Here is a 19,253-nt window from a genome sequence, read left to right as displayed (position 1 = left end):
TTGTAGACAGCATATATATGGGTCCTGTTTTTGTATCCATTCAGTGAGCCTGTGTCTTTTGGTTGGAGCATTTAATCCATTCACGTTTAAGGTAATTATCCATATGTATGTTCCTATGACCACTTTCTTAATTGTTTTTGGTTTGTTTTTGTAGGTCCTTTTCATCTCTTGTGTTTCCCACTTAGAGAACTTCCTTTAGCATTTGTTGTAGAGCTGGTTTGGTGGCGCTGAATTATCTTAGGTTTCGCTTGTCTGTAAAGCTTTTGATTTCTCCATCGAATCTGAATGAGATCCTTGCTGGGTAGAGTAATCTTGGTTGTAGGTTCTTCCCTTTCATCACTTTAAATATATCATGCCACTCCCTTCTGGTTTGTAGTGAATAGTGATCTTCACTATCATTATTCTGAATTCTTTTTCTGGAAGGTTGCCTATCTCCACTTCATTTAGTTATTTTTATGGGATTTTATCTTGGTCCTTCATCTGGTACATAGTCCTCTGCCTTTTCATTTTGTCTATTTTTCTGTGAATGTGGTTTTCATTCCACAGGCTGCAGAATTTTAGTTCTTCTTGCTTCTGCTGTCTTCTCTCTGGTGGATGAGCCTATCTAAGAGGCTTATTTATGCAAGCTTCCTGATGGGAGGTGGTGGGCAGAGCTGGGTGTTGAGCTCTGATGGGCAGAGTACAGTAAAACTTTAATCCACTTCTCTGATGATGGGTGGGGCTGGGTTCCCTCCCTGTTGGTTGTTTGGACTGAGGTGACCCAGCACTGGAGCCTACCCAGCTCTTTGGTGGGGCTAATGGAGGACTCTGGGAGGGCTCAAGCCAAGGAGTACTTCGCAGAACTTCTGCTGCCAGTGTCCTTGTCCCCATGGTGAGCCACAGCCAACCCCCGCCTCTGCAGGAGACCCTCCAACACTAGCAGGTAGGTCTGGTTCAGTCTCCTATGGGGTCACTGCTCTTTCCCCTGGGTCCCGATGCACACACTACTTTATGTGTGCCCTCCAAGAGTGGAGTCTCTGTTTCCCCCAGTCCTGTCAAGGTCCTTCAATCAAATCCCACTAACCTTCAAAGTCTGATTCTCTAGGAATTCCCCCTGCCGTTGCTGGACCCCCAGGTTGGGAAGCCTGATGTGGGGCTCAGAACCTTCACTCCAGTAGGTGGACTTCTTTGGTATAAGTGTTCTCCATTTTGTGAGTACCCACCCAGCGGTTATGGGATTTGATTTTATTGTGATTGCGCCCCTCCTACCATCTCATTGCAGCTTCTCTTTTGTCTTTGGATGTGGGGTATCTTTTTTGGTGAGTTCCAGTGTCTCCCTGTCGATGATTGTTCAGCAGTTAGTTGTGATTCTGGTGCTCTTGCAAGAGGGAGTGAGTGCACGACCTTCTACTCTGCTATCTTGAACCAGTCTCCTCTGTCCCTTTTATCATTGAAATTAGTAATGTTGGCAAAAAAAAAAAAGATTGCATTCTAATATTTATCATGATAGAAAAATAAACACTACATTTCAAGGGAAATGAAGTGTGAAGGCTACTACATTTTCTCCCACAGCTCTCAGGCCCTTTCTAATATCCTTATTCCTCAAAGTGTAAATTATGGGATTTAACATGGGGGTGACAACACTGTACAGTACTGAGATCAGCTGGTCTTTTGCCAATGAGTAAGATGAGATGGGTCGTACATATGTGAAGATGGAGCTGCCATAGTAGAGAAGGACAATGACCAGGTGACAGGCACAGGTAGAAAAGGCCTTTTGTCTCCCCTCTGAGGAGTGGATCCTCAAGATGGTAGAGATAATGTAGAGATAGGAAAGGATGATACCCAGAAAAGGAGCCCATCCAATGAAGACCCCAATGAAGAGTAACACCAACTCATTGATGGAAGTGTCCCCACAAGACAAAATCAGCAAAGGGGGGATGTCACAGAAGAAATAATGAATCTTGTTGTTACCACAGAAGGGCAAGTGGAATGTCAATACTGTGTGCACCACTGAGTTGAGGAAACCACCAGTCCAGCACCAGGCTGCTAACTGGCGATACAGGACCTTGTTCATAATAACTGAATACCTTAAAGGTTTGCAGATTGCAATGTAACGATCATATGCCATTGCTGCCAGCAAAAGACACTCTACTCCCACAAAGAAAAGAAATGCAAAAAGTTGAGCCACACAGCCCCCACAGGAAATGCTTTTCTTCTTTGATAGGAGATGCACCATCATTTGGGGGACATTAGTGGTGGTGTAGCAGATATCCAGAAAGGCCAAATTCCTAAGGAAAAAATACATGGGGGTATAGAGTCGTGTATCAGCCAATGTTACCAAAATAATGAAAATATTTCCTCCCAGGGTACAGAGGTAGATCATAAGAAATATGGTAAAGAGTAAAAATTGCAAATCATTTAGGTCAGAGAATCCTAAGATGATAAATTCGGACAGAGTGTGATTTTCTCCTTCCATGATGTTTTCTCTTGGGAATTGAGAAAGAAACAGTAAAAACTGCAGTATTCATGTGCTACAACAGCAATAATCTACTAAACAGAAAAATATAGATTCATAGATGAAATAATCATCAGGAAAAACACTTAAATTTAGAATCCATGACAAATTACAGTGGTGTACTACAATCATCACATAAACCACCTGCCATATTTAAACATTTCCTATGGGAAACATCTCTTACAGAAAATTAGTAACACCTTTCCAGGAAAAAAGTAACTATTTTAAAAGTCTACATGTACCATAAGGGCTATTTATGTAGATGGGTGGTGGCAAGCCCCTTTCCTAACACCTCATTGTGTCTTAGAGATGGTTGGTGAATATCCATCATATAATTTGTGTAAGAGTTATTTGAGTCTCTCCTTGTGATGCCTCCTTGTCTTCCTTGCACACCTGGAGACTGCTTTTTATAGTTTTAATATAAGTTATATTTTAAGAAAATAAAGGTGGAATAGAAATGCAAAAAACAAGATGTTACCGGAATATGATACCATGTACTTTGATAAAAATTTTTTTAAATAAATGATAGTTGACGCTAGCTAGCATGTCCTGGAACAGACTCTTACAACCCATGGCTCTAAAACTTGAAGATGAGAATGCTATCAATGAAATTGGTTATTGAAACCACTCCCAGTGCTGAGAACACTTAAGAATAGAAAAACAGACATCTTTTATGTCCCAGGTTTGGTGAATAAAACATGTCAAAAACTTTGTCTCATTTTAGCTTAAAACAGCCTTCTGCAGCCTATATTCTTCCTGTTATCTAGAATGGAAAGTAAGTTTCATCTTGAATGCCAATTCTGTTCCAAGGGTAGCGGATACTCAGAACAGTATTTATAGGATTATGTAAGGGTGTCTTGGACTCAGGAAAAAAAAAAACCAAGAGTGCAGAGATCAATAGAAATTTATACTATGGGTCAGGTAGAGAATGGAACATGTAGGTACCCTGTATTTCCCAGCATCATACATCGTGATACTATTTTGCATTCAGAGCAGGTAATTTTAAAGTCAAACTTCTCTCTCTTTAACTGGTATGATCACCAACAGCTGCCTTGGACTCTGAACAATGATTATGTAGTTAATACATTTTTGCCTTTTGAATAATCTTCACTAGTTCTTAACTATAAATTTTCTGACTACTTCAAAGCATCTGTGTGTTTATAAAGAATATGGGCCCTACTCAGATCAACTAGTCTGAATCACCATCACACCATAATCATCTCCATCAAAAGTATTTATTAACTTCCCAGCTAGATGAATACAAGCTATTGATAGCAAAAAAAAAAAAGAAAAAAGAAAAGAAAAAAGAAAAAAAGAAAACGAAAGATGAATTTGGCCTGACACAATCTCATTGCTGAATAAGCACCTCAATTATTATCATGAAAATGGGTAAACAGGTACATCTGTTGTATATAAATACCACATTCATCTATTGCTGATGGCTTTCCTCCATTTCCTAAATCACCAGGATACTTAGAACTCCTGCAGTCTAATTCTCAGATTGTAGACTCAGATTGTTTGGGGATGGAGGAGTTTCTTAATTAAATCTATAGGTAGAAGATAGTATCATTTCTAAATAAAGGTTTTCCACTTTTCTTTTATAGAAAGTGGCCACAGTTCACATTTACTTTATATTCTCTCTATTTTAAAATTTTGTATATTTATTTCTGATCATAAAAGTAGAATATGTTGATTGTGGAGTGCTTGGAAAATAAAGAAAATTATAAAGAAATAAACTAAAAATCAGGAGTTCCCTGGTGGTCCAGTGGTTAAGACTCTGCGCTTCCAATGCAGGGGCCTCAGGTTTGATCCCTGGTAGGGAAACTAAGATCCCACATGCCGTGCAGTGCAGCCAAAAAATAAAGCTAAAAAACAAAAAAACAAAAAACAAAAAATCAAAACAAACAAAAAATAAGATGACAACTCATTTAAAAAAAAGAAAAGAAATAAACTAAAAATCATCCTTAATCCCAATGAGTGATAATTTTTTCATATATTTTTCCAATAATTTTCCTATTTATATATATTCAAACCAGAAATAAGCTTATATATAATTTTGCATCTAGCACCATACTGTGATATTCCTCCTGTCATTCCAGTCATTGAAACTTTTCTACAATATGGTCTTTAATGGCTGTATTCAAGTCCATCACATGGATGCACCAGGCTTATTTTTTTTTTTGCTATTATAAATTACAATAATGAATATTCAGTTAAATAAATATTTCTGCATACCTTTTATTGTATCATAAAAGCACATTCCCAGAAAGTATAAATGAATATAAATATATTTACATCTTTGTTATATTTTACCAAGTTACCATTTTTTAATATTATATTCTGAATGGGAGAAGTTACCGTAAAGTAGGCAACCTTAGACTATCAGAGAAAACATGATATAAATGAGAGAACACGTCTCACAACAAGAGAGTCAGAATACCTGGGTCACCTCCTCAGTTCTACTACCCACTAGCTGTTTGAACATGGGAAGGTCATTTAAATTTTCTGGTTCTCTATTGATTTATATGTAAAATTATAGGAACTCTCTGTCTCCAAAATTCCAGAAAAATATTTATATTTTATGACGTAAAAATAACAGTTTTAGTCTGACCAATCATCCATTCTGATTGCTTAGAGTGATGAAGAAATAAAAAAAATTTTAAATCAATTTCTCATCAATGGTTTTGGCAATGTCGTATTACAATTAATGACCTTGGTAAATTAAGTGCACTAACTATGATCATAGCATATTACAACTCAGAGAGTAAATTTGAAATAAAGCACTGAGTAAAATAAATAATGCTTGGGACAGCATTGGCTTTAATGAGACAAAAGCCCGTTGATCCTTCCCACTTCTATCTTTCTCCAGATCCGTGAAAAGTTTGAATTACTCTGACTCAGATGTTTAAGATAGAGGTCAGAATTCATAAACATTCCCATACAAAATGAAGAATAATTTAAACTTGGATCTCTTGGACATAGGATAAAATTTTGTATACATTATATACTTAAAACTGTCAAAATAAAAAATAGTAAAAAAAAAAACTAGGTAGGAAAACAACATAGTATCTAAGACAATAACTGGTAATTCAAAGCCAAATAAATTTTACTTGGCTTTTTATTTGAATTATTTAGTGCCTTTTTTTTTTCCTAGGTTGGCCAAACTGTTTCCAAGACACATCCTAGAAATATGTTTCAGTTTAAGGCCGAAAGAACAAAATCATAGGAAATATTAATGAAACTGAGATTAAGACTGAGAGTCTTGTTTTTAAAAGTTATGGGATTAAATGCATTGAATCAATACAAATCATTTTATTTCTATTTAACTTCATGGAAGCCATGACATTTGAGTGTCATGAAAAATAAGCTTTCCATGAAGAAAATCCCTCATGAGTTAGTCTATCGGAGGCAGTACTTGACTGAATTCCATCTCAGTGGAGAATTGAATGGAAGACAGAGAAATAGGTATCCCAAAAGTTCGGTCCTAGAGCTAAGGAAAAATATAAACTGGCTTTCAGAATTCCTATCAATATTAAAGTGAGGGATTCAATCTGAATTCATCTACAAAACGAACTTTCCTGTGCATCATCTGACAGCTTTGTCTGGTAATACAAATAAGAAACTCTCGTTTTGAAAAATTTCCATTTTTGCAGAATGGTTTGTTTGGTGTTATTTGAGTAAGTACGGGTGTTTCCATAGACTGTCCAGTTTAATAAGCAAAGGAAAAACTCTACAATAGAGTACTTCCATTAATTAATGAATTCTCTAGAACTGATAACACAGTACGTATTGACTGAAAAATCACAAAGAAGGCAGAAATCTTGAAAGATCCTGCTCTCTAAGCTTTCATCTGCTGTACCACCACTATCCCTCTCCTCTCCCACACTGAAGTCTAAGTCAGTGCTAACCGTGGCTGTTTATACAATCAGTGAGCATTACTGAATCTAAGGCATGGTGCTTGGTGCTGAAAATTCAGTTGGGTATCTTGGACCATCTCTCATGGAATATACAGAATGGAGACTCTGTAACTCCAATTGGGAAGGAACCTTTAAAAGTCATCAGGCCCAGGGACTTCCCTGGTGGCACAGTGGTTAAAAATCTTTCTGCCAATGCAGGAGACACAAGCCCTGGTCCGGGAGGATCCCACATGCCGTGGAGCAACTACGCTTGTGCACCACAACTACTGAGCCTGCGCTCTAGAGCCTGCGAGCCACAACTACTGAGCCCGTGCACCACAACTACTGAAGCCTGCATGCCTAGACCGCATGCTCTGCAGCAAGAGAAGCCACTGCAATGAGAAGCCCAGCACCGCAACGAAGAGTAGCCTCCGCTCGCCACAACTAGAGAAAGCCCGCACGCAGCAACGAAAACCCAATGCAGCCAATAAATAAATAAATTAATTAATTAAATTTAAAGCTATTAAATAAATAAATAAAAGTCATCAGGTCCAGCCACTGAAATACCCTGTACAGATGTTTTACTAGGTGATAATCCAGCCTAAGATTGAATACTGAATTGATGGGAGATGTAAAGTCTGTAATGGGAGCTTATTCCATCTTTAGACAAATCCAAGTATTAGAAAAATTTTTGATCACTGTGTTTTATAACTGGAAGGATGGTTAAGTTCACCTACTAGCTGTGTGAACACAAGAATTCAGCTTTTCCACCCATTTACTAGCTGTGTGACCACTAACAAGTTATAAAACTCTCCCTCCCTAAACAAAAATAACAATATCTTTCTCATTAGAAAATTGTGAGCATTAAATGAGGTAATGCAATTAGTACTTAACCTAGTGTGTAGTACATAAAAATAACAAGATATGGTAGATATTATTATTGTTATTTCACATATTTGGTTTTAGGTCTGCCCCCTGAAACCACAGGTAAAGTTTTCTCTCTCTTCTACGTGAAAGACTCACTATATGAAACTTTGACTCTGGACTAAACACATCTATTTCATTTCTTTGTTTCTCATATAATATGGATTTGATAACAGTCATTTATGTCAAATCATGCCAGTATGTTTTATCATCCAGTAGGACTTTTCACTGTCACGGACTGAAAGACTTGTCTCTTATTGAAAGAATTCAAAATATTGGCAGAACAGGTGAATCAAACATTTTGGAAAGCCAAACACCTTTCCTGTAGCTAAAAGATTACATGCTGAAGGAAGCTACACAGTTTACATATACTTGAGCTGCCCCACATACCCAGAGACAGGATGGACATCTTACTGCCTCCCTTAAATAGAGTTCCATGAGATCTTTAATTTCCTATCTTCCTAACTATTCCCTACTGTTTTTCAAAGAGTATGGTTGAAGAAACACCATAAATCTAAGCATTCAGCAGACGTGGAGAATGGACTTGAGGACACGGGGAGGGGGAAGGGTAAGCTGGGACGAAGTGAGAGAGTGGCATGGATATATCTACACTACCAAATGTAAAATAGATAGCTAGTGGGACGCAGCTGCATAGCACAGGGAGATCAGCTCGGTGCTTTGTGACCACCTGGAGGTGTGGGATAGGGAGGGTGGGAGGGAGACGCAAGAGGGAGGGGACATGGGGATATATGTATATGTATAGCTAATTCACCTTGTTATACAGCAGAAACTAACACACTATTGTAAAGCAATTATACTCCGATAAAGATGTTAAAAAAAAAAAGAAGTGGGGGAGGTGGGGAAAAGGAGGAGGAAGAGGAAGAGGAGAACAAGAACAAGAAAAAAATACTTGCCTGTAGTAGGAAAGAGAACATAAGAGTAGATGTTAAAATTCAAATTCCCAGAGCCTGGTATGAGGCAGCTTTTATGGACTCTTAGAGTGACGGACTCATTGTCCCTGGAGTTTCTATACTGTTAGAAACACTTAATGAGAGCCCAGGCATCCCTAATTAAGTGCCAATGTTCTGAGCATTAGAGAAGCAGGACATGCTGCTTTAGGGAGTTGAAATAAAGTCTCAGGTAAACTGTAATCCTTCATGGTGACTTCATAAGAGCTCTTCCCAAAAGAGACTGACTTGGGAGACTTTTAAGCCTTTAGACATTCCTATTTCAATCATGTTTATTTGCTACCACCATCCAACTGCCAATGAAAACAAACTGAGGTCCCCATAAGTTTTGAAAATTTCCAGGGTCACACAGAATGAAGACTCCTCACTTTCACTCAGGTATCTGGCCTAATCTCACCTCCAAATCAGAAATATCTTCTTCACTTTAGCTGGTAAATACTCATCCATCTTTGCATGAATACAGATCATGAAGAACAAAATTTCAGGTTAAGAAATTATGGCTTATCTTCTAAGTAATTGGGAATCAGTTAAAAGTTTAAATGAAAAGAGTGATGTGGGGGAAAAAACAGTATTATAGAAAATTAATCCAAGGACTCTATGCAGGATTTTCTTGAAAATAAATTCTGGAGGTAAAGAAAAGTCACTTGGAAGTTAACGCAATGATGTAGTCGTGAAGCTAAGAAAGCTTGATTGTGAGGGGAGAGTGATGATATCGAAAAAGGGAAGAAAAGGATAAAAATCAAACTCATTGCATTGTGAAGGAAAAAAATAGATTAGTTTTTTGGTCATGTTTATTTTTTAGTCAAAGGGGAAAGAAAAATTAAAAAGAGCTGAAGGTTAAATCTTGGGTGAAGTTTGGAGAATGGCAATGCCATTGACTTAAAAAGGCATTTAGAGAGCAAGCTTACTGTGGCAAAGAAATGAATTTTAAATGAGTCAGGTTTTGTGATACTATCAGGGCACTGAGATTAAATGAAAAATGTATATAAGACATGAGTACAGTGATTGTCACGAAAAGACTGCTTAATAAAGGTTAGCTCTTATTATTAATATTATTTTTCAAGCAGAAATCTCCAAAGAATATTTGAATTTATTAAACTTATTCTCAAGAGTTAGGTATTAACACATTCATGTTATTTTGAATGAAGGTACTATTTGATTCACAGACCCTCAGAATGGGAGAAAATATTTGCACATGAAACAACTGACAAGGGATTAAGCTCCAAAATATACAAACAGCTCATGCAGCTCAATATCAGAAAAACAAACAACCCAATCAAAAAATGGGTGGAAGACCTCAATGGACATTTCTCCAAAGAAGACATACAGATGGCCAAAAAACACATGAAAAGATGCACAACATCACTAATTATTAGAGAAATGTGAACCAAAACCGCAATGAGGTATAACCTCAAACTGGTCAGAATGGCCATCATCAAAAAATCTACAAACAATAAATGCTGGAGAGGGTGTGGAGAAAAGAGAACCCTACTACACTGTTGGTGGGAATGTAAATAGGTACAGCCACTATGGAGGTTCCTTAAAAAACTAAAAATAGAGCTACCATATGACCCAGCAATTCCACTCCTGGGCATATATCTGGAGAAAACCATAATTCGAAGGGATACATGGACCCCAATATTCATTGCAGCACTATTTACAGTAGTCAGAACATGGGAGCAACCTAAATGTCCATCAACAGAGGAATGGATAAAGAAGATGTGGTACACATATACAATGGAATATTACTCAGCCATAAAAAGAACAAAATAATGTCATTTGCAGCAACATGGATGGACCTAGAAATTGCCATTCTGAGTGAAGTAAGTCAGAAAGAAAAAGACAACTAGCATATAATATTGCTTATATGTGGAATCTAGATAAATGGTTCAGATGAACTTATTTGCAAAGTAGAAATAGAGTCACAAATGTAGAAAACAAACTTATGGTTACCAAGGGGGGAAGCGGGGTGGGAAGAAGTGGGAGATTGGGACTGACATATATCCACTACTATATATAAAATAGATAACTAATGAGAACCTGCTGTATAGCACAGGAAGCTCTACTCAGTGCTCTGTAGTGACCTAAAGGGGAAGGAAATCTAAAAGAGAGGATATACGTATATGTATAACATTCACTTTGCTATACAGCAGAAACTAACACAACTTTGTGAGGCAACTATACTCCAATAAAAAAAATATTTTATTCACGGAACTAAAGAAGGCTACATAGCATGAAATAAAAAAGCAAAGAGCCAAAGATTAAATTTTTGTTGACACCAAAATTTAGGGCATGAGAAAGAGAAATAAAGACAATTAAAACTTACAGGTTAGGACAAAAGCCATATAGGCAACAAAATTTACTTACAGGTAACACGCTTATCCAGGAAACAAATTTGCTCCTACTTTCACACTCCATGTCTGTAACCGGCAAATAACAATTAACCACAAAACAACACATTTAATTTAAAGAAGAAACTAGAAACTTTAAATTTATCTGAGAAAAGCAGTTAATTTTCAGCATACAGTGCTTGCGTCTTATCCTTAGTTCAATTTGTTGTTAAAATGGCAGCTGTATCAGGTCATAGTCAGGATAAGTCTCCGGTGTAAGAGACTCAAATAAAAAATAACTTTAAAAAACATAATGGAGAACAGTATGGAGGTTCCTTAAAAAACTAAAAATAGAACTACCATATGACCCCGCAATCCCACTACTGGGCATATACCCTGAGAAAACCATAATTCATTGCAGCACTATTTACAATAGTCAGGACATGGAAGCAACGTAAGTGTCCATCGACTGATGAATGGATAAAGAAGATATGGCACATATATACAATGGAATATTACTTAGCCATAAAGAGAAACGAAATTGAGTTATTTGTAGTGAGGTGGATGGACCTAGAGTCTGTCATACAGAGTGAAGTAAGTCAGAAAGAGAAAAACAAATACTATATGCTAACACATATATATGGAATCTAAGAAAAAAACATGGTCATGAAGAACCTAGGGGCAGGACAGGAATAAAGACACAGACGTAGAGAATGGACTTGAGGACACGGGGAGGGGGAAGGGTAAGCTGGGACAAAGTGAGAGAGTGGCATGGACATATATACACTACCAAACGTAAAATAGATAGCTAGTGGGAAGCAGCTGCATAGCACAGGCAGTTCAGCTCAGTGCTTTGTGACCACCTAGAGGGGTGGGATAGGAAGGGAGGGAAGGAGATGCAAGAGGGAGGAGATATGGGGATATATGTATATGTATAGCTGATTCACTTTGTTATAATGTAGAAACTAACACACAATTTTAAAGCTAACACACCATTGTAAAGCAATTATTCTCCAATAAAGATGTTTAAAAAAAGTAATTAAGGAACAAAAAGATTATAAAATACTCTAGAATGTAATTGTTAAAAAAAATAAAAAGATGGGGGCTTCCCTGGTGGCGCAGTGGTTGAGAGTCCGCCTGCCGATGCAGGGGACACTGGTTTGTGCCCCGGTCCGGGAGGATCCCATGTGCCGCGGAGCGGCTGGGCCTGTGTGCCATGGCCGCTGAGCCTGCGCATCGGGAGCCTGTGCTCCGCAATGGGAGAGGCCACAGCTGTGAGAAGCCCGCGTACCGCAAAAAATAAATAAATAAATAAATAAAAGTAAAAAGATAGAAGTGTATTTTTCTTTAATGAGATTCTGGAGATAGGAGTCTACAGTGAGTTTGGCAGCCTGTTCTGCTTCACAAAGCTGTCGGGCATCTGTGCCCTTTCCAGCAATTAATTCCACTCTTCACACAGCATGTTCTTTATCTTCATGGTCCAAGATGGCACTAGAGCTCCAGTGGAATGGAAAAGGAGGCAAAGAAAATGGAAGAGGAAAAGAGCAAATCCTGTAATGAAATATTTATAAGTATGGTCTGGACCCGGTTTTAAAGTGATGGCTAAAAACTCTCACCTCAGCCACTTTGCTTATAGAGGTCCCACTCTCCACAACTGCACATCCTGCAACCGCCTCCTTTATAGGGTCTCACACTCCAGGGGCCACTAGGCTTACTCCCAATCACCTGTTTCGACCAGGTACCAAACAACCCGGGACAGGCTCTATACCCCACAGCATACATATATTTTCTCCCATTTCTTAGGTTGCCTTTTTATTTTGCTGATTGTTTCTTTTGCTCTATAAAAGGGGATTGTTTTCTTAATTTATTTTTCAGGTAGTTTGTTATTATCTGTAAATGCTACTGATTTTTATATGTTGATATTATATCCTGCAAGTTTCCTGAATTTGTTTATTGGTTTTAACAGTTTTTCAGTGGAGTCTTTAGAGTTTTCTACATACAAGATCACGTCATCTGCAAATAGAGAAACTTAACTTCTTCCTTTCTGGTTTGGTTGCCTTTTATTTCTTTTACTTGCCTAATTCTTCTGGCTAGGACTTCCAGTACTATGTTGAGTAGAAGTGGTGAGAGTGGCCCCCTTGTCCTGCCCTTGGTCTTGGGGGAAAAGCTTTCAAGTTTATCCTTCGTGTAGGCTGCATATACCCTCCTGTTGTGGTTGGGACATGATTGCTGTGGGTGCCCTGGAGGGCAAGGCTGGCCCTGGACCAGCTGGCTCAGAGGATTGACCACACCTACTGTGAATGTGCTAATGTGTGGGGCTCTTCCCTGGCATGACCGGCTGCAAGTTGGGCTTAACATTTGCAGGCTTCCTAGTGCGCAGGGCTAGCCTAACAGAGCAGGACCTGCTTTGGAGGGGTACCAGTGCCGGCTGAGGTAGCTCACTGCGGTGAAGCAGCGTGCGAGCTTCTTTGGAGGGGCCAGCAGGGATGGGTGGGTCGGGTGGGGTGCTGGCTCAGACGAATTCTGGAGCAGAGCACATGGTGTTAGTTACATTGATGAACAGTGACAGAAATATTGCCTGCCAGCACTGGGTCATTTAGGTGGAAAGAGTGAAAAACAGGGAATTCCTTGGCGTCCAGTGCTTAGGACTCCGGGCTTCCATTACAGGGGGCACAGAGTTAATCACTGGTCGGGGAACTAAGACCCTGCAAGACACAGGACGCGGCCAAAAAAAAAAAAATGAGTGAAAAACGTTGGTGCCCACCAGCACTCTGTCCCCAGAGAAAGTTCCACGGGATCTTTGTCCCTCTGGCTCATGCCTTAAAATTAATCAGTGAATCTCCTTCTTGTATGTCTTAGGAACTTTTCAAGCTGCTGCCTCTGTGCTGAAACCCAGAATGGGTGAGTTTGTATGTGAGCCTTTCAAGGGTGGAGTCTTGGTTTCCCACAGTCCTCCAGCTCTCCTGGACATAAGCTCCTCTGGTTTTCAAAGCTAGTCATTATGGGGGTTTGTCTTCCCAGTGCCTGTCCCCTGGGCTGGGGAGCACAACATGGGGCTTGGACCCCTCGCTCATCATGGGGGACCTCTGAGGTTGTGGTATCCCTCCTAGTTGTCGGTTACCACACCAGGGTGTGGTTTCTGACAAGACCACATCTCTGCCCCTCCTATACATCTCGATGTGGCCTTTTTTTTATATCCTTAGTTGTAGAAAATCTGTTCTTCTAGTCTTTAGGTTGTTTTCAGAGATAGCTGTTCTACATGTAGTTGTAGTTTTGGTGTGTCCATGGGAGGAGGTGAGCTCAGAATCTTCCTACTCCACCATCTTAACCTGGAATCAAGAATGGGTGATAGGAGGGTGACGCAAGAGGGAAGAGATATGGGAACATATGTATATGTATAACTGATTCACTTTGTTGTAAAGCAGAAACTAACACACCATTGTAAAACAGTTATACTCCAATAAAGATGTTAAAAAAAAAAAGAATGGGTGATATTTTAAAACATTACAGTTTTCTCTAAAACTAGAGAGCCTCACGTTGAATCCTAGATTCACAATTGATTGCTATAAACTTGGAAATTTGCTTCAATCCTTGGAGCCTTGGTTTTCTTGTGCTATATGATTTTAGTACCTCCTTCATTGGGCTTTTGTAGGAATTAAATAATCTGATACATGTAAAGAACTCAGAACAATAACTCACACAATGAGCACACAGTAGTGTTATCTTTGTATAATATTTGCAACATTAAATAACAAGGAACTCCTGCAAAGCAACAAAAATGAAAAATTAATAGAAAGGTGGACAAAGGATATTGCACTGACAACAATTGTTAGTTGTACTACCTCACAACTACCTGTTGAAGTAGTACACGTGCCTGACTCACAATGGGCACTCAGTAAAAGTTAGGTCCATTCCCCTTTCCCGTTCATTATCTGCCGTGTATTATCAAAGAGGTAGGGTCACAGGTGCCTCTGTCATTTCCAGTGTTGTGGGGTGTGCAGGAGCTGCCATTGTGGGTGGGGGCCCAAGTCATGGGTGCCTCCACAGCTGGAAGGATGGGGTCACAGACCCCGCTGCTTCTGCGCGTTTACTTTGGCTCTGGGTGCCACTATGGCTGGGAGGTCAGAGTCACTTGCACCACCTGCTACTACTGGGTTCTCTGGGGCTTTGTGATCAGCTGCTGTGGCCAGTGGGGTAGGGGAGTACTGGGATTGTAAGCACCACCTCTGCTGTTCCTCAGTTTGGCCTCCTTTATGTGTTCCATCCACCCTCCTTTAGATGTACAGATGTGTGGGCTTCTCTGACATCCTAGTGTGTTGGGCAGAGGAATCTTTGTTGAGTTGTGGATGTTTTACTGGTTATAGATTTCAGGGGAGAGATAAAAGGAGCACCTCACCCTGACATGGTGCTTTATGTGACTCCCATTCATTAACTCTTGTCACCAATTTTCTTTTCACCATCTACACCAGAGTATTCTCCAAGATAATTTCCAAGATGAGAAAGTGAATATATACTTCTGTCCTAGGAAAGGAAAGGACATTGAATAGCAACCGAAGTCCTATTGCTGTCCATGGTTCTGAAACTCAGAGACAAAAACAGTAAAGAAAGAAAATAGGAAGAATGAAAAAAACCAAATAGGAATTCCCCAAGCCTACCTCATCATGTTGTATGTGTGAAAAACATTCTGTTTCTTCTTACAGTTCTTTTCAGAACCCAGGAGACATTCTCCCTCAGGATTTTTTTTTTGTCTAGAGATATGTGACCCATAAAAAGGCAGGCAAATTTTCAGAAAGAGAGGAGAAGACTTTTGAAAACAAAGAACTTATCCTGAAATCCCAATATGAACTATCCTTTCAAATATTTTTCTACTGTTTATAATCACTAAAAGTGTCAACCTTAAAAGCCTTCTTACCTATGAATCTGAACACTCAATCAGGTAAGAGAATAAAATAGAAGACAGGCTGGGAAGTTGACCATAGTTTCTGTCTGTTAGTGAGTGATCTGTCTGCTTGCTAGTATTAAAATTAAATACCCAGCATTTAAAGTTGATTTCCTGTCTTATGATAGACTCTTCATTGTGTCTGTGGATTATGAAAGCACTTTACTTCCACAGTTGTATTGTCACGTCACATTCCTCATTCAGCATGCCTGCTTCTCTAGACATTCTTCAGATTGAATCTTTAATGTCTAGATACTGACACCACAGTGAAAGAAATCATTTAGTACAGAGGACTCTAACTGCTAATTTTCTTTAAAAGTTAGGAAAAGTTGTGTGTGTTTTGTTTTGTTTTGCTTATCCCCAAATGAATTTTTATAATATTGTTCTGTGGGTCAGAAAACCCAAATGATATTTGGCATATCATTTTTACTTTAAACCATGGTGATAAAATCATTTAAATACACAAAATATACATGGCTATCAAAAAAAATCTACTCTGAGTTGCCTGAAACAGCCCTTTATGGATGTGTAGTAGAGATTAGATAATTTTCTCAAATTTTCTTTCAGGTATAAAGTCTAGAATCCCTCAAAGTGTTGCCCAGTCCATTCCCTTTTTTACTCTAGTCACATCAAATCATTTCTTCTTCTGCCCTCAGTGATTTCTCAAAACTGAACTATTTCCCTGTTATAGGATGCTCTCCAATATCTGCATCTCTATTCAAATTTCCGTACGGTTCTTATTTTTCTCTCAGTGCCTCTCACATCTATAAGTTTCCCACACACCCTTGTTTCTTCCCTCCTAATATGCAAGAGCCAACTCATTGCATCTGTAAATAAAAAGAACAATAAAAAGAACAAAGAGGAAGCTATTTCATTAGTTGTGTCTGCTTTTGTCAGGGTACCTGAAGAAAAATAAAAGCCATGTACTTTGCAAATAATGGAGGAAAAAAGATTCAAAAGGTTTCCTGCCTTTCAGTAAATAGTGCAAATATCAAACTTCATTATAACTAGCTTACTTACAATTCCTCATCAGTTTTAGCAGTCACTGAAGAAAAGACTATTATTTCAATCCTGTGAATGAAATGAAAATTAATGCATTCCTTTAATGGAAAACAAGAATTTTATTTGATAGAAAAGTCAAAAGAGAAAACACAATTTTCAAATGAGAGAAATGGAAATTTGTGACCATTTTGGAGAGAGCTGATATAAAGCAGACAGACTTGTGGGGTCATAAAAGATAACCTGATGGCCAGTGACACATTGTTGGAACTAGAAGTAAAGAAGGTGAATTTCACTTGGGGTCGAATATTTCTTAATATTTGAAGAGCAAGTTTATGGAGGCAAAATTAAAAAAAAAACTTCAGAAAACAGATCATAAGAAAAGACAAAATTTTAAGGGGGTTGAAGCCACACATACTTCAAAGAGAGGACAGTATGAGGTAAAATAAGGAAGTGCTGAGCCCATCTGAGAAAGAATTTTTCTTATCCAGGGATTTGGCAATTTGGGAAATGAAAAAGAGTCCCAGGGCAACTAGAGAATAGAAGCACAGTAACATTTGTCATCAAAGTAGTAATTTAAGGATCCTGTTTTGAGAAAATATAAGGCTCAGATCATAGGAAAAAACTAAGCTCATCATCACATATAGCAGTAATAAAATTTCAAATATATCTCTGGGTAATATCTGATTAATGTGGTCTTATTTCTTACCCCAGTAAGGCTTTATGACATTTCAGAAAGGGATCAGTATAAGAACACCACTAGCTCCATTAACAGTCTAAGATGAGGAAAAGCTATTACTATTATTTTAAAGAGCATTTTGGTTTAAAAAAAAACTTTATTGTTGTAATGAGTTTATCCCTGTCTATTTTTCTAAAGTTAAAATCCTTAAGATGGCTTGTCAGGTCTAGAGATAGCAGTGTGGTGGACTACTTAAAAAGTTGCCTCCTGTTAGAGTTAACTTAGGAAGATGAAAGGGAAGTTTTACCAGAATGTAGAAGTTCACAGCCAGAGAACATAGGAGGCTGCAATGTCTTCTGAATTACTGGGAGAAAGAAAAACATTAATGACTAATCTGGTAAAGAAAAAAATGATTGACTTATAGTCTGTAAGAGACAGGTAGCCTTAATATTTTAACTATCTAATGGCCCAAATATAGCACCACCTCTGAGATTGGGATTGTATAGAACAGCAACACTATTCCTTAAAACATTTTTGTCTTGGCAAGAAATCCTGGGCTGGAAGGACTGGTTCTCATTAAAAATAGTGTTCCACATATTATTTTGTCTTTTTTTTAAAGTGATGCTGAACCAAACTTCAATCACTGAATTTCTTCTCCTGGGAATGATAGACATCCAGGAACTGCAGGCTTTTCTCTTTGTTGTTTTTCTTACAATTTACTTTGTCAGTGTGGTTGGGAATGGAGCCATCCTGAGGATTGTCATCTCTGATCCAAGACTCCATTCTCCTATGTATTTCTTTCTGGGAAACCTGTCATGTCTAGATATCTGCTACTCCACGGTGACACTGCCAAAGAAGCTGGAGAACTTCCTCTCTACACACAAAGCAATTTCTTTCTTGGGACGCGTAAGCCAGCTTCATTTCTTCCACTTTCTGGGCAGCACAGAGGCCATGTTGTTGCCCGTGATGGCCTTTGACCGCTTTGTGGCTATCTGCAAACCACTTCGTTACACTCTTATCATGAATCATCAGGTCTGTACCCAGATGGCTATCCATGCCCTGCTGCACTCAATGATGACCTCTTGCTTAAACTTCTATGGATCCAATCATATCCATCATTTCTTCTGTGATGTTAAGCCATTGCTTAACATTGCTTAACATTGGCAGTTGGCCTCCTTAACGCAGGAGTTGGCCTGTGGGAACATTGAGCTCAACCAGTGGCTGCTCAATACTGTGAGGGGGACCATTGCCATGGGCCCATTCTTTCTAACACTTGTCTCCTATTTCTACATTATTATCTATCTTTTCTTCAAGACGCATTCTTGCAGCATGTTTCGTAAAGCACTGTCCACTTGTGCCTCCCACTTCATGGTAGTTGTTCTTTTCTATGCTCCTGTTATTTTCACTTATATTCATCCTGCCTCAGGTAGCTCCATGGACCAGGACTGGATCATTGCCATTATGTACAGTGTGGTCACTCCCGTACTAAATCCACTGATCTATACTTTGAGGAACAAGGCAGTAAAGGGGGCCTTGAGGAGGGCGATCAGAAGGAGGCTCTGACCTGAAGAAATCTAGAGAACTCTTCTGAGGCATAAATAAAAAGGCAATGAGAAAGTTGAGATGTGAAATTATACTGCGTCTCAAATTGTTCACTATTTGTAAAACAGAGGGAACTGTATAAAGGAAAAGTAAATGGGAAAGTCCAGTCTAGATGTGTTACAATGCATTCTTAGGTAATATAAGGGAAACCTGGACAAATAGGACACTCTCCACGGAATCTTAATGTTGAATTTGTTTGGGGGATATCAGTTGATAAAACTGATTTGTTATGTATTCTTTTGTGTTCTTGAAAAATCAGGTATACAATTTTGCCTCAATTACCTATATGTTGTGTAGTTGGATAGTATTTAGGCCTTTTATCTGTGTGTTCCCTGTAAGTTAACATATTATAATGTGAACAATAAAATTATTCTGCTGTTACATTTTAAGGATTTGAATTTAGGGCCATGGTTACTCAACTG

The 19,253-nt window shown here is 38.7% G+C and overlaps 2 protein-coding genes and 1 long non-coding RNA gene across 3 annotated transcripts in view; 2 read left to right on the top strand and 1 right to left on the bottom strand.

Annotated features, from left to right (window-relative positions):
* The window catches only part of LOC114484274 (uncharacterized), a 71,525-nt gene extending 57,485 nt beyond the window's left edge, over window positions 1-14,040 (top strand). The window contains exon 5 of the long non-coding RNA XR_008615679.1: window positions 13,472-14,040. This is a non-coding gene — a long non-coding RNA (uncharacterized lncRNA). The remainder of the gene's footprint in view (window positions 1-13,471) is intronic.
* OR5V1 (olfactory receptor family 5 subfamily V member 1) lies at window positions 119-2,455 on the bottom strand. The gene has a single exon (XM_007110736.4). It carries the CDS (start codon window positions 2,453-2,455, stop codon window positions 1,508-1,510), a length of 948 nt encoding a protein of 315 aa, XP_007110798.2. The 3' UTR covers window positions 119-1,507.
* Window positions 14,041-17,696: 3,656 nt separating the features above from the next.
* Window positions 17,697-18,792, top strand: OR12D2 (olfactory receptor family 12 subfamily D member 2). The gene is given in 1 exon segment (XM_024122097.1): window positions 17,697-18,792. A coding segment is annotated over 1 exon segment (942 nt). The 5' UTR covers window positions 17,697-17,850.
* The last annotated feature ends 461 nt before the right edge of the window (window positions 18,793-19,253 follow it).

Source organism: Physeter macrocephalus, chromosome 18 (genome assembly GCF_002837175.3).
Source record: "Physeter macrocephalus isolate SW-GA chromosome 18, ASM283717v5, whole genome shotgun sequence".
Taxonomy (NCBI): domain Eukaryota; kingdom Metazoa; phylum Chordata; class Mammalia; order Artiodactyla; family Physeteridae; genus Physeter; species Physeter macrocephalus.
This window is presented reverse-complemented; position numbering and strand designations above follow the sequence as displayed.

What these genes read in the sequence shown, in the direction of transcription:
- OR5V1 (XM_007110736.4), bottom strand. Translation starts at nt 2,455, where the DNA reads ATGGAAGGAGAAAATCACACTCTGTCCGAATTTATCATCTTAGGATTC.